Consider the following 15,267-nt stretch of genomic DNA (forward strand, 5'->3'; position numbering starts at 1 on the left):
GCTTTGACCCTGTGGACTTCCCGTAGACGAAACCAGATCGGTGATGCGCTGCTCAGGTTCGGCCAGCAGGGGGGGCTGAGAGACTGTCCATCTCCATCAGTGGTGGGAGTTGGAAAATGTATTTAAATGGTTTATTATTCCAGGAAAACTTTTTTTTAATTTGTCTTATGTTCGTAATATGAAGAAAACATAATATATTTTGACTTGTACTCGACTCATATGTGATGTATTGTATCCTCCAGTCCATGTTATGGTTTGCCGCTATATATTCTCTCTATATTCTCTCCTACAGACGCGGAAGCGGGACTCTGTAGAAGAGTCCCGAATGTTCTACGGCAGTGATCTTTATAGTGGGCGTCAAAACACCCTCCTCCTGGGGGGTGCTTACACCCTCCTCTTGGGATGGGCCGTTAGGGCCCCAACTCATTCACATCGTGTATCACTTAACAATGTGATGCTTTATATGTGATTAATCTATGTGTGTGATTACCTCAGAGTATGTAGAGATAAAGAAACTAAGCGTGTTTGTGCAACCTGTGTATTGTGAGCGTGCATGCATAACTCAAATATCTAACACCCATCACATTATGAGTTAGTTCATCAGAAGTATAATCCTGGCGGGGAGTACTGTGTGCATGCATACTGTTTATCACATCATTTTTTACGGGTGAAAGTGAGCAATCTTCTTTGTCAAAATTCTTCATCTTCTGCTGATGCTTTTTTGAGCAAAGGTGTCAAAAACTGTCTCAGACATGAGTTCCGTTAAAGGCTGCTGCTCCACAAAGACGTAGTTCTGTTCATGACAAGGCGAGCAGCAGATTTGAACTAATAAACACAACATCACCAGACTCTTAGTAAAGACAAGTTTTGTCGTCCATGTTGTCAGACTTGTAGAAGTCGTTCCTCTGACGTTTGCGTGTTTTGGAGGGTCAACCAATGCGGACACGACTCAGATGTTGATTTTGCCGCTCAGGGCGTTTTAAACACGATGCTCTTTAAAGTTTGATGTGCCAAACTTACTGGCTGCCCCAACATATTTACCAAAAAACACCGAAATGTTGATTTAGTGGACCGCTGTTCAGGTTAATGCTAACCGCTATTTGAGGTCACGCTGTGCCGGTAAAAACAACAGTCGCAACCTGAAGCAACCCGACAAATTACACGTGAGCAAAAAACGTAATGTGTTTCTGCCATTGAGATGTAATGAAGCAGAATTCAGGGAAGTGGGGGCTCAATATATGAAGTCAAGTTTCTGAGTCCTAAATTCCTATACAATAATACCCCGATGAAGGTAAAACTTATAATAAAACTGCATTTTATATTGCAGTAATACTATATCATTTATTATATCATTGTGTGTGTGTCTATATAGCATTTCAAAATGTTTCTTTCCATTTTTCCTTTTTCCACTTTGCGGGTCGCCGGAGTTGCTGCAGTCTATCCCAGCTTGGGTAGGCAGGGTACACCCCGGATGCATCGCCAGCGCACAGCGGACAATTTGGGGCAGCCATTTCAAGATTCAAGATTCAAGATACTTTATTGTCATTATGCGAGCATAATAAAATCGTGAGAAGGCCCACGGCTTAAGGCACACATCATAACAAACTAAATTCTCTCTCTTTAGAAACAATATATATACACACAGAGAGAGTGAGAAACACAGGCAGTAGTGCAAAATGGCAACAGCAGCAACAGGGCCGGCATAAAGTGTCCCAGATCGCTACAGGGGAACGATTGCTTTCACAGCTCGGGGGAAGAAGCTGTTTCTGAGCCTCGTAGTGCTGCTTCTTATTGTCCTGAACCGCTTCCCTGATGGAAGCGGGACAAACAGTCTGTGGCCCGGGTGGGTGGGGTCTGTGGAGATGCGTCTGGCCCTCCTCTGGACTCTGGAGATGTAAACAGAGTCCAAATCAGGCAGACGGTGACCCACAATCCCCTGAGCTGTCCTCACCACCCGTGATAGGTCCTTCCTGTCCTGCGCCGTGCAGCTGCCGTACCACACGGTCGCACTGAGACACAGGATGCTCTCTATCGTGGCCCGGTAGAAGTTTGCAAGCAGCACAGAGGAGAGTCCAGCCCGCTTCAGCTTCCTGAGGAAGAAGAGCCGTTGCTGGGCCTTCTTCACCAGGTGTCTGGTGTTGAGTGTCCAGGAGAGGTCAGAGGAGATGTGGATGCCCAGGAATTTAATGTTCTCTACACGCTCCACTGCTTCCCCTCGTATGCACAGGGGGGCGTGTTCAGTCTTCCTGGACCTCCTGTAGTCCACTATGACCTCCTTGGTCTTGCTGGTGTTCAGAACAAGGCTGTTACTCGAGCACCACAGCATCAGGTTCTGGACCTCCTCTCTGTAGTGGGTCTCATCGTTGTTGGAGATGTGACCCACCACAGTGGTGTCGTCAGCAAACTTCACAACCATGTTTGTGGAGTGGATGGCAGAGCAGTCGTGGGTGAAGAGGGTGAAGAGAGCAGGGCTGAGAACGCAACCCTGGGGGGTCCCAGTGTTCAGGATCAGAGGGGAGGATGTGGTGTCTCCTATCCTCACCACCTGGGGCCGGTTGCTGAGGAAGTCCCTGACCCAGGAGCAGAGCGGTGGAGACAGTCCTAGGCTGTGGAGCTTCAGAGCCAGCATGTCCGGTGGGACGGTGTTAAAAGCTGAACTGAAGTCCACAAACAGCATCCTGACGTAGGTGTTAGGCTGCTCCAGGTGAGTCAGGGCCGAGTGAAGTGTCAGCGAGACGGCGTCCTCCGTGGAGCGGTTCCCCCTGTAGGCGAACTGCAGGCTGTCCAAGCCAGCAGGGACGGCGTCTTTGATGTGTTTAAGGAGGATCCTCTCGAAGCACTTCATCACGACGGGAGTCTGAGCAACAGGGCGGTAGTCGTTGAGGCAGGCGATGGATGATTTCTTGGGTACAGGCACAATGATGGAGGACTTAAGGCAGGCAGGGACGGTGGACAGCTGCAGGGACAGGTTGAAGATGTCCAGGAAAACCCCTGCCAGTTGGTCAGCACACGTCTTCAGTGTCCGGCCTGACACGCCATCTGGTCCCGCAGCCTTGTTGGTGTTGATCCTCCTCAGGGCTGAGGAGACCTGGTGCAGCTGCAGGACGAGCGGCTGATGCTGCACCTCAGGCTGGGGCAGATCCACAGACCTTCTGCTGCTCGTAGAGTCGAAGCGTGAGAAGAATCTGTTCAGGGTGTCAGGCAGGGTGGAGTCGTGGCTGGCGTGCTGGTCCCTGCGTTTGTAGTCCGTCACAGCCCTGATGCCTTTCCACATGTCACGTGGGTTATTGTTCTCAAAGTGCTCCTCAATTTTTTGACATAAATTGTATGTTTTTAACCCGGAAAAACCCCACACGGAGAACATAGAAACTCTGCACAGACAGGATTTGAACCCGGAACCTTCTTGCTGTGAGGCGACAGCGCTAGCCACTCCGCCACCGTGCTGCCCTTCAGTTACTTTATTTTATGGGGAAAAATCTATTTGACATATGAGCTTTTTGAGTTAAGGTGTGACTATTTAATTACCTTTAAATGAATAAAACTGGTGTAGTTAATGGAAAAGATAATTCATTCTAATCAATGATTGGTGCTATTTGTTTTGTTTTTACAGTGTACAAAGATCTTATCGTTAGGAATAAGCAGTAATACCAGTTCATTGAGTTTATACCCTGCCTGGACTAAAAAGAAAAGCGCTACCTGGATTTACCTAAGCAAATAGTTGCAAGCCTCTTGTTGGTTGATTGCTGCGCAGGCGATTATCTTTCAGATGGCAAAAAAGTTATTCAATCCCAAGATGATGCAACGAGTAACTTCTAATTTCTTAAAACATATCACGGTGAAAGAACACATTTCTGTGGTCGTGGAAAAGATGTTTATCATTATCATGAATCAAGCAGAGAAAAACATCCGACGGGTTTGCAGAAACTACTAAAAAATGAGTTCAGAACTAACTCAAAAAAAGTGGAAGGATGGTGGGGAAGAAACTCCTGAATGCTCGTGATTGATCTGTTACACTTTTCCACAGGGACGGTGGCATCAAGATAAGAATAGACTTCCTAGATTTGACCTTTCCGTGACACACACACCCCCCCCCCCGGCCTACAGTTTGATCCAGCGCAGACTTTTCTCAAAGTTGTTTGTCGGTTTAGGGACCGGAATAAACCACCTGTTTCCAAGTCATTCGGGGGTACCGGTCGTCACGGTTACGCAAGCCGTTTTTCGATTAGTTTTGTGCCTTTGTATAAGATGAGAACCGAAGCGCCACTAGCTGTTCATTTGTCCGAGGAAATGAACGTGCACGTGCAGCCCAGAGATAACGTGTAAGTGTCATGTGGGCGTGTTTTACGAAAAGGCCAAATGGCTCATTTCTTAAACACGCGAACATTCAAACGCCCTTTGTTTATTTAAATGCCTGTTATTTAGATTGCATGTTTGTTGACACGCATGTGAAGCCGTCTACAATTACTACAAGAAATAAACTGCTGCAAAATAACGCAGCCAGGAAGGAGTCACAATCAGCCAATCGCAGTCCAGCTGGTTTGCACGAAGGTAAAGTTTTTTTTTTCTTTACAGTTACATTTACTGTATTCAAACAAACATGCACAAACATTCTTTGAGTGTAACGTTGGGGCTTTTATTCTGCATTAAATTGAGTAAAATTGGGCAATTTTTTCCAAAGAAAAACACATTTCTAAACCCTTTGGGCCCTGTGTTAGATTACTTTAGCATTCAACCACTTCCTGGCCAAACGTATCGTCGTATAAAATGACTTTTCTTGGAATATATTTTAATCGTTTAAAAAGTATTTGTAATAATAACGGTGAGGTTTCAACAAAATAGTCATTGTGAAATGGGCGCATTGGGGAATCGTGGATGTAATTACAAGACGTTTTCTAAGGAGGACTTGTAACACAGGGTGTGTGAAAGCTTCTTCCTTTCATGTCGTTGTCTTTTATTAACAACTGAGCTCCTTGCAGGCTTTTTACGCCCCGAGTTTGTCTCAGGCAACGCAGAGGAGCCTGCAGAATACTATTACTCTGAATACTTGGATTCCTTTACATTATTTTTTACGTGCATATCATTTTCAAGCAGGACTTATTGGTATACTTTTGAAAACTTCTTCCACTGCTGTTGATTTGCTCTTTAAACACGCCGGTAGAGATGAGCTGGGTTTTTATTTTTTTTGGTGTAACCTACTTTTCTGATGCAACATTTCTACGCAGTTTTACACTTTAATATTAGTATACTTTTACGGCGGTAACACCCTCGGAGTAAAAAAAAAAACTTTTTTTTACTGTAGCTGCAGTAAATATACTCAACGCCATCCCTCTAGTATAAATGTGTCCGGAGTAAAACTCTCTTTTCATAAAAAATAAACGCAACGGAGACGTGAGAGAACTCGTCCGGCGTTGAGTGTACTTGTGCGTGCGTGTGTTTCCCTCATGATGCGCTTCGTGAGCGTGCGCGGCTGTGCGCACATGCTCAGTGAGGTCATCTTGGCGCACATGAGGCTATAAGAGCGCGGCGGCTGCAGACAGAGACCGGAGACCGGAGACCGACGGGAGGAGAGCGGAGCGGAGCGAGCGCAGCAGCGGCTCATCAGCTGAGCGCCTCAGCCGGATGAACCCTCCCGGATCCGGCCGCAGATTCAGCTCCGTGCTGGGCGACCGGAGCTAACCGCAGCATTCAGACTTTTTTATTTTATTTGTTATTTTTTATTCCCGTCTTGTTGTTGTTTTTGTTGAATATTATAATTTAGTTTTATTCCACCGCCGTCATGGTGTTGGCCAAAGTGAGGGCCCTGGGGATCTACTTTGACAGCCTGAATGAGAGCAACCTGCCGGTGTTCTCCGGCGGGGACCTGGTGTCCGGCAGGGTGGTGGCGGACGTTACCGGGGATGTGCGCGTCAAGAGCCTGGTCGTCACCGCCAGAGGAGTCGCCAAGGTCCGCTGGACGGAGTCGCGGAACGCCGCGGCGAACACGTCCTACAGCCAGAACTACAACGAGGAGGTGGAATACCTGCACCATTACGACACGCTGATTGGAGAGGACGCAGGTGAGCTCCGGAGTTCCCCCCCGCACGCGTGCACGCGACAGAAAACTTTATTGGTCCAGGTCTTAAACCGGGGCGACAGTGGTACTGATGCAACAGCTGATCGGCGCCGCCGATAATCGGGGTAATCAATAATGGGCAACGCCGACACGATGACGTCGGGGTGTAATTTATTTGGGGGGGGGGGGGGTTACAGATCGGGATGGAAGTTGGAGAAAGACTTCCCGAGCTAAAACCCACGAACACGACACGACGCGCTCGTGTTTTTTTTGTTTTGTTTTTATTTCTTTCCGTCGCGCAAACCGAGCGGAAATGAAAATTTCAATTGATAACATCATGAAGCGGGTTAGCGCAGACAACTCCCTTTGTTAGAAGCGGTTCAAACCTGTTCGGAAACTAGCAGGGAGGGAGGGGAGGAGGAGGAGGAGGAGGAGGAGGAGCGGGGAGGACCCATCTGACTCCGGGCTTGTGTTGCGCGCCCCCAAGATGGGAACAGAAAGGTGATCGGAACTCAGATTATCACCTGGACTGTGAACCGTCGCATTTGCTCTGTTTAATCATTGTCTAGAGCTTTCAGGGCGGAACTGGACCCCAAACCGTGATCATATATATATATAAGCAGAATCTGAAAATAATTATATCCCTCTTTTTGAACATCATTGTGAAGAATATCGAGGGTGTGTTTTTTTTTTTTTTTTTTTTTTTTTTTTTAATCGACATCCATTCGGTGGCTGGAGAATGGACAACAGTTCAAAAGGTCAAGGGTGACGAATGGTGTTTGGTGAAAGTTGACAGACGCCTCCCCTTTATAGACCACGACTTGAACATCCTGATCAATTGGGAGTCGGCACAAAGGTCATCGGTTGGAGCAGGTGATCGAGCCGCGCGATGGTGAATCCAGTCATCTCGACAAAAACAACGTGGCTTTGCCTTTTCACGGACGTCCGCATCAAAGGCTATCACGACGATACCGTCACGTCAACATGGCCGATCTGAACACAACAGCAAAGACGTGTAATTACCCCCCCCCCGGTCAAAACGGAATTATGACGAGGAACGTATAAACTGGAAACCTGAATGACAAAGGGAGAAACAAACAAACATCTGTGAGTTCAGCTTTCATTTCCAGTTTCCAGCGCTCGAAACCCAGAAAGTCACCAAGAGCTGAACTTTTAAATGTGTTTTCAATTTCAAATTTTAAGAATCTGCCTCATCACCGAAAAGGAGTCGTCACGCCAAACATACTTCAATTACTCAAAAGTTTCCTCTTAAAATTGCACATTAAATATCAAATATTACCGTTAGTGTTTAAACGAAGCTATAGGACTTGTCACTCATCTTCTCCAATTCGATCAGAGAATGTTGTTAGGGACTCAAATATTTTCCACGCGACCATGAGCCCCTGAACGCATCTCGCTGTTATCCTTATTTAAACCCGGCAGACTTTCTGAGTTTAACAGAAAATGTCGGGGACGACGACACGCTTCACTTCCCCGTCATCTTTTATTTCATTCATCGCTGGGGGAGTCTCCGGGACTTCAGTCTGACACACTTCCTCCCCCAGTCTCATGAAACGCACCGCATGGCTGCTACTAATGTGGGCAGGGGCTTGTCCGGGGCTCAGCCACTCACAGCGCGGCTCGCGCACTATGTCACCTTCTCGTCCAATGAGGAGCCGAGTTGTGACGTGTTCAGTGGCGTTTCCAGCTGGAGGAAGCTGCTCAGTCTGGTTCGTACCGGTCTGCTCCTGCTTTGCTCCGTACTGCCGGTGACTTGACACACACACACACACACACGCACGCACGCACACACACACACGCTCGTGCACGCAAAGCTGTTTTATGACAGCTGAAACGGAGAGACTGCTGAGGTGGCAGGAAAATAAAGATCTGGAAACATTTAAACGCGATTTTGAAAAACAGACAACAGAAGAAGGAACCAGGAAGTGAACGGAGGTCGTGTTGTTGTAGTTTCTTCCTCACCTCCATCTTTTAGTGGGTGAAGCATCGAGTCCGTCCATTGACGTTTGAACAACTTTATTTAAACACGCCATTTCGCTGCAGTCCCGAATAAATTATCTATATTGTCAACATCAAGAGTTTATATATATATATATATATATATATATAAAGTGGCCCATTAAAATGACCAATTCATTTTGTATTGAAAAAGGAGACCAGTTTTATGATAATTTTCAAATGTTTTTTCTGGATTAACCGATGAAATCCTTCATTTAGTCGGTAAAATGTTCAAAATATCTTCAAACCGCACCCTCAGAATACATATTTTACTGCCAAGTAAAGTAGACAAAAACTGAAAAGTCTCACGTCTGCAGTCCTGAAATTAAAGTTGAACTATTTGTAGCACAAATAGCACTTCTAAGGTGACAATAATGTAGTTAAGCTTAGATAAAATGTAGGTTTTTATAACAGAAGTTCCATAAACTGTGTTTACCACAGAATAAACACTGTCAGGAAATTATGTAGAGTTGAAAACCTTATTAATAATAAGGGAACATGTAAATAAGAACTTTTCATATCAAGTCTAGCTTGCACAACAGTGTGCGGTAGGCTGTGCTGAGGTGTGTAATGTGATGTGCTTTTTCAGATGAAGACTGTCCTGAGGAGGGTCTCACTGTCCTGCATGCTGGCTTACACGAGTTTGCCTTCAGCTTCAACCTCCCTCAGATGTGAGTACATTTACGGTACATGCGTCCAACTACAAATCATTGTAGTCATTTTAGTTTTTAGTGTGAATTCGACCATAAAACTAATGGTTAGTAGAGCCACACGCAAGCAATATTTCAGTAAAAACATAAACGGAATCACTCACCAGAAACTAAAATAATAATAATAATACCAACTAGTTTTCCCTCGTGGGCCCGACGCTATCAGCGAAGTCTCGGTTCTGGCTGGCTGTGAATTAAGTCGTGCAGTGAAGACCCGGTTCCGTTTAGGAAACGATCATTCGTTCACCTTCCTGACTGCTTTTGTCCGTTACCGGGTCGCGCTGGAGCCTATCCCAGCAGTCAGTGGGCGGGAGGCGGGATACACCCCGGACAAGCCGCCAGTTCATCGCACGGCCACACACAGACAGACAATGATTCACACACTCACACACAAATGGACAGCTTAGCGTAACAAATTCCACCTGAGCTGCACGTTTTCGGTGGGAGGAAGCCGGAGAACCCGGAGAGAACCCACGCAGACACGGGGAGAAGATAAAAACTCCTCGCAGAAAGGATGCAAGCCGGATTCAAACCCGTGACCTTCTTGCTGTGAGGCAACAGCGCTAACCACTGGGCCACCGTGCTGCCCGGGAAATGATCAAATGGGACAAACTTTGAGCTGAAGCCCTCAGGCTGCAACCTTCCTCACATTAAGACATCTGAAGTTCTGAGTCCTTCTTTCATGTCTCTGATGGTTAAATCACCTCCACCGGCATTTTGTCTCCAACCAGCAAAGCTCCGCCTCCTCAGCAGGAATGGGTGGAAGAAACGGATGCCTTTGCATTTTATTTTTGGCTGATTTCTAGATAGTTTTACATCTAAATGTGAACCAAATTGAGAGTCAAAGTGGCTAACCTATTTATATATTTCATAAAAGAAGCATCTGAACTTAAATATTAACATATGTGCCAGATTTATTTTCATTATTTCATTTTTCTCTCCCATTAATCAAAAGACATTTATTTGCCGGCCCTTTTTAGAAGGGCTCGACCCGTCTGCTGGGAACCGCTGGATTAAACGTGACATCCTAATTGTATATTAAACGATCAGCTGCAGGAGACTCATCCAGTACTTGTACATTAGATGCTCACGGAGTCATGCTGCACTTTAACTTACGTAAAGGACCTGGGTACTCGAGTCGATACGCAAACCACAGACCCTCAACTCCTCACATTCCTTGTGCTGCCCTCTGTCTCGTCTGTCAGGGCTCTGGCCACTTCCTTTGAAGGGAAGCACGGCAGCGTGAGGTACTGGGTGAAAGCCGAACTGCACCGCCCATGGCTGCTGCCCGTCAAAGCGAAGAAAGAGTTCATCGTGTTCGAGCACATCGACATCAACACGCCGGTGCTGCTGGTAGGACGCCGCACACGCTCTCGGCCACTCCCCTGTCTGCACGGCCGTAGCCGCGCCGCTTGGCTTAGCGTAGCATTAAGACTGGATTCACTCATCGTCACTAAGAAATGGTTTCCAACATCCTGTGATAAAAGTTGATCAAACTCATCTTCATGTCTGTTAATTAAGTTGCACAGAGCAAGAACTAAAAAAAAAAAAAAGAAGAGCAGCACAAAACAAAACAGGAAATTCAAACAAGCAAACAGGAAGAGAGACCTTTGCAAAATAGCTCAACGATAAACCGAAAAAGTATTAAGTCACAATTAAAATGACTCAAGTCGGGGAACTCAAAACAAGATGTTGAAAGCGGGGAAACCAAAGAAGAAGGAAGAAAACAGTCGGATAATTCACTCAATCATTAGAACAGATTTATTTATGCGATTAACACGAAGAGTGTCAGAAATGATGAAGAGCATTTTGAAAGAACATCCATCTGAACTCAAAAAACCCCGACACCTCTACGTCCTACTGGCCGTGCTGTGGCTATACTGAGGTTGATCTCATGTCAGATTACATAACGGCACCTAATCACCCCCGAAAACCTGCCCCTCACCGCCCGTCGATGCGTCAGCGAAAATAAACAAACGCACTGGAACCGCGGTTCTCGAACAGAATTCGTTTCGTAGTACTTTTCGATAACCAAACATTTCCCATAAGAAATAACAACAGATAATACACGAAAGTGGAAATAGTACGAAAAACAAAAGCAGAATAAAAGTTGATCTAACATTATTCTGTATTATTTACGTAGCGTTTCGGCTGCGGTGTCGGGAGGTGAAGGGTCAGATGGAAGGGGGGGGGGAGGGGTTATTCCTTTGAAAGGGGGTCCTCCTCCATAAAATGACTGGGTAACTGTCCTCCTGGGTTTTGTGTCCCTTCTCTTTCTCTTTAGCTCAGCAAAGTCCAAATCGTTCATTTCTCTATACCGTCCCGCAGCGAGATCCCAGACACGGACGTTAAGTTTTATATTTGGCGATCATCCCCTTTTTTTTTTTAATTCAGCAGTTCTCATTACTTCTAATACTACTTTTCCAGTAGTATTACTTGCTGCCTTTCTTTGGATCCATGACAACGAACTCAAAAGAATAAATATGAAAGAAAAAAAAAACACGCACACGAAACGAAACATTTGCAACATTCATCTTTCTCCTGTTGCAGGTCGACTCAAACTGCACCCACTCGGGCAGACTCCGCCTCCGTTCGCGCGTCTTCGGTTCGCCTCCACTCGCGTGGAACTCTGAGAATTTGTTCGACTTTCCGAGGCATTTTAAACTCTTTTGTTCCAATACCGAGTTGTTCAACTACAGAGAACCGAGGTTCGACTGTATTATTATGGCTTCAAGACAGATCGATAATCTCACAACATGGATCAAAGAGATTTATAAAAGCACACTGTTAACGGCACGCAAATTTAAACGTTGTAAACGCTTCCTTCGGCCAATATCCAACACCATTTGGAAGTATTTCATTTGTCGGATATTTTGTGGTCAATGGAACGGAATGGCAGAGAGATCTGGGGGTACAGATACACGATTGACACACACGTTATGAATATATTGAGTATGATTTATGAAGGAAATTGTTATAAATGGCATTAAAAGAACCATGACATAACTAGTGCTACCGATTGGTGAATTAATGATAAACACATAAGCAGATGTATCTAACAGTGTCATAGATAAAGAAGACACTAGGGGGCAGCAACAATCATTCAAAATCATACATGCATGTAAATCTGAAATATTTGTGGATTTTAGTGCCCTAACTCGTCAGAAAAAGAGTTTCTTGGAGGTTTTAATTGTGTTCTGAACGAAGGAGACAATATCAAGTCATTTATTTAAAAAAAAAAACAAGTAAAATGCAATAAAGATCTTTTAAAAAACATTTCACTTCTGAGCTTCCGAGGTGCTGCGAGTTGGGATCTGTCACGATTGCATGGAGCTAGGCTAGCTCCTGTTTCCCCATCTTTATGCTATGCTAAGCTAGCACATTGTGTAACAGGAGGGGGTTGTAACATTAGATGCGTTTGTGTGTGAACAGGCCCCTCAGGCGGGTACCAAGGAGAAAACTCTGTGCTGCTGGTTCTGTGCTTCAGGCCCGATCTCCCTCAGTGCCAAGATAGAAAGAAAGGGCTACACTCCAGGTGAGTCAGATCTCCTCCTCGCTCCTCTTCCTCCTCCTCTTCTTCTCCCTTCACTTCACTTCTCAGACTCGTGTCTTCTCTCTCTCTCCAAGGCGAGTCCATTCAAATCTTCGCCGAGGTGGAGAACTGCTCGTCCAGGGTCGTGGTGCCCAAGGCGGCTCTGTACCAGAACCAGACCTTCTTTGCTAAAGGCAAGGGCAAGCAGATCCAGCAGCTGGTTTCTAACCTGAGGGGAGACCCTCTGCTGCAGGGGAAGAGCCAGAGCTGGGAAGGCAAGCTGCTGAAGATCCCCCCGGTGTCGCCCTCCATCCTCGACTGTCCCATCATCAGAGTGGAGTACGCCCTCGTGGTGAGTCCAGGGGAGACCTCTGCTCTGAACCGGCACCGTTCCGACACGGATCGCGTGAAGGTGTTGCAAAATCGAGTGGTTTTTGGTCCAGAAGAAAAATCATGGCAGGATTCCACAAGCGATACAGGCGTGACGTGTAAACGGCTTTTTTCTCTCCTCGAGTCAGCTGCTAATTGCTACTAGCTGTTTTTTTAACCTCCGGGCTAAGATTATGTAACCGATCGTCCACACATCACACTCCTTACTGACTCGTAGCTCCAAGCGATCCAAAGTCAATGTCACACTTTATTCAAGTAGAAACGTTTCAGCGAGTCGGCGTTGATGCGTATTTGATTTTTGAATCCGTAAATGGAGTTTTTCCAATGTTACAATGTAATATATATCTATTTTTTTACTGGAAAACATTTTTGAAGCTCCGTTTGAAATGTTAAAGAACATTTCAAAGTGATCCAGAATCCAGAATCTCTTCTGGATCCTGACCAAAAATGTAATCGTCTGTTCCTGGTAACGTTTCCTTAAAGCTTCATCCGGAACCTTTTGAGTCATCTTGTTTACAGACAGACAGACAGACGGCGGTGATTACGGAATGATCTCACCCTCACCTGCATCAACTGGTGGCATTTGTTTTACGTCAACCCTCCGTCTGTCTTTCCCGCCTGCAGGTGTATGTGGATGTTCCCGGCGGATTGAATCTGTCTCTCTCGTTGCCCCTGGTGATCGGGACCATACCTCTCCACGCCTGCACCTCTCGCACCTCCAGCATTAGCAGCAACTGCAGCACATTGAACTGGCTGGGCCTGCAGGAGACGCCCGAGGGTATGTACACTGAACGGCGCGTGCTCATGCTGCTCGCCTTGCGCACCGCGACGTCTCACGCTCATTTGCATGTCGCAGCGCCGCCTAATTACAGCGACCTGTCAATATCGGAGTCTCAGAGGAGGGACCGTCTGCACGGTTGCGGTCGGCCCGACAGCGACGGAGAGGAGCAGGGATCTCTGCTGACCTACATCACGGAGTTCAGATACCGCCCCCCGCCGCTCTACTCCGAGGTACAGATGCTGCTTTGTCACCAAAAAATATGTAAAAGACTCCTCTGCATTAAAAGGAGTTATTTTGTTAAAAGACAGAACCGGCCAAAAGTGCATCAACAAATTACAGAAAAAAAGAAGAAAAAATCTCTGTAAAGCGACGTAGATCAATTAATATCAAAATGTATTTGTTATGCTAATTGTATAAAAAGAAATGTCAGATATTTGTTCTTCCAGCATGTTTTTTTTAAAATTCTTCCCCAAGAAATCCTAGAATTCTGGATCTGCGGTCTCACGTGCGAGACGTCTGTACTTTTTGCAAAGTTTGGGAAAAATTGTAACAATTTTACAGATTGGTTACAAATAAACAAACTGAAGTACAAACACATGGAAAAGTGTAACTTCAGAAAAGATCTTTTGGAAAGAATAGAGTTCCATTAGAAGATTCAAAGTTTGGTTTTCGTGACGTAAAATGTTCCTCGTCTCACGTAAGAAAAAGAAAATTCAAACTATTGTCTTCTGTCATGTTTCCTTAACATTCACCCTCTGTTTTATCTGTCGCTGCACCAGCAGCCCGTGACATTCCTTTGTGTCACCTTCCTCAGGTGGATCCTTTCCCGGACCCCGTGGCGGCACGCCCGGCCGCCGGCGTCGGGAGGCCCGACATGTGCCCGTCCCGCTGACGACGGCTCCAGAGATCCGAGACTTCTGCCTGAACAAGAGGCCGTCGCCTTCAGCAGCTCCAGATATGATAAATCATGCTGCAGCCTCCCTGACCTGGGGGGTCTGGGCAGGGGGGGGGGGGGGGGTTACAGTGTATTTGGTATATAGACCGGGGATTTGGAGCCATGCAGGATTTATTTTTAATCCTGTCCTCAAGACGAGGCAAACAAAAGGACTCTGACATCGCTGCTGGACGAGGCAGAACGCGAAGCAGACTTGTCCCGCCTCGGTGGAATTTGCACACGCTGTAGTGAGTCTTTCCTCTCGGTGGGGGTTTCTATCCTGCAGGATGCCACGGGCCTATACGCTACAGATTCTGTCCACAGATTTGTGTCTTTACTTTAAACAGCACATTTAAAAGCTGTCTGCAGTTAAACTTGAGCATGTTAGACAAGACGAGAAAAAAAAAATGCTTTATATGATCACGTTTCGTATAAACGACCACCTCGAGCACTTAAAGCTCAAACTGTGTGTGAATTTGCGTGTGTGAGGGAGTGAATGTGATGCGACGACCAGGGGCAAGAGAGAGAGAAAAAAAAAGCACAAGTCCGACCAATCAACATAAAGCATCACAAATCTGTTGGTTTCTAACGGAAGCTCTTCTGGACGTGGATTTCCTTAAAAAGCTTTGTGTTAAAAAATGAAAAGAAAAAAAAAGTTTACAGACAAGAATATCGAATTGAGAATGTTGTTCAAACATGATTTTCTTCCACCTAAAACTTCAAAGTGCAATATATTTTTGTATTTGTGTTTTTTCTTTTTTTTTGCACTACTTTCATATACTCCGTTGCTCTTTATTCCATTTCTGTGCATTATGTATTGTTATCATGATATTTCTGCTGTCATGATCA

The 15,267-nt window shown here is 45.8% G+C and overlaps 1 protein-coding gene across 1 annotated transcript; it reads left to right on the forward strand.

The window, feature by feature from the left end:
• Positions 1 to 5,776: 5,776 nt before the first annotated feature.
• LOC137908427 (arrestin domain-containing protein 3-like) lies at positions 5,777 to 14,420 on the forward strand. The gene is made up of 8 exons (XM_068752832.1): positions 5,777 to 6,056; positions 8,661 to 8,742; positions 9,987 to 10,134; positions 12,214 to 12,316; positions 12,409 to 12,665; positions 13,328 to 13,481; positions 13,560 to 13,714; positions 14,299 to 14,420. The coding sequence occupies exons 1-8, from the start codon at positions 5,777 to 5,779 to the stop codon at positions 14,374 to 14,376; spliced, it is 1,257 nt and encodes a 418-aa protein (XP_068608933.1). The 3' UTR covers positions 14,377 to 14,420.
• Positions 14,421 to 15,267: the final 847 nt, after the last annotated feature.

The sequence above is a fragment of the Brachionichthys hirsutus genome, chromosome 19 (genome assembly GCF_040956055.1).
Source record: "Brachionichthys hirsutus isolate HB-005 chromosome 19, CSIRO-AGI_Bhir_v1, whole genome shotgun sequence".
Lineage (NCBI taxonomy): Eukaryota > Metazoa > Chordata > Actinopteri > Lophiiformes > Brachionichthyidae > Brachionichthys > Brachionichthys hirsutus.

Coding starts and splice junctions, on each gene's coding strand:
- LOC137908427 (XM_068752832.1), top strand. CDS start 5,777: ATGGTGTTGGCCAAAGTGAGGGCCCTGGGGATCTACTTTGACAGCCTG. Junction 13,482..13,559: donor CCTGCAGGAGACGCCCGAGG/GTATGTACACTG, acceptor TGCATGTCGCAG/CGCCGCCTAATTACAGCGAC. Junction 13,715..14,298: donor CCCCGCCGCTCTACTCCGAG/GTACAGATGCTG, acceptor CACCTTCCTCAG/GTGGATCCTTTCCCGGACCC.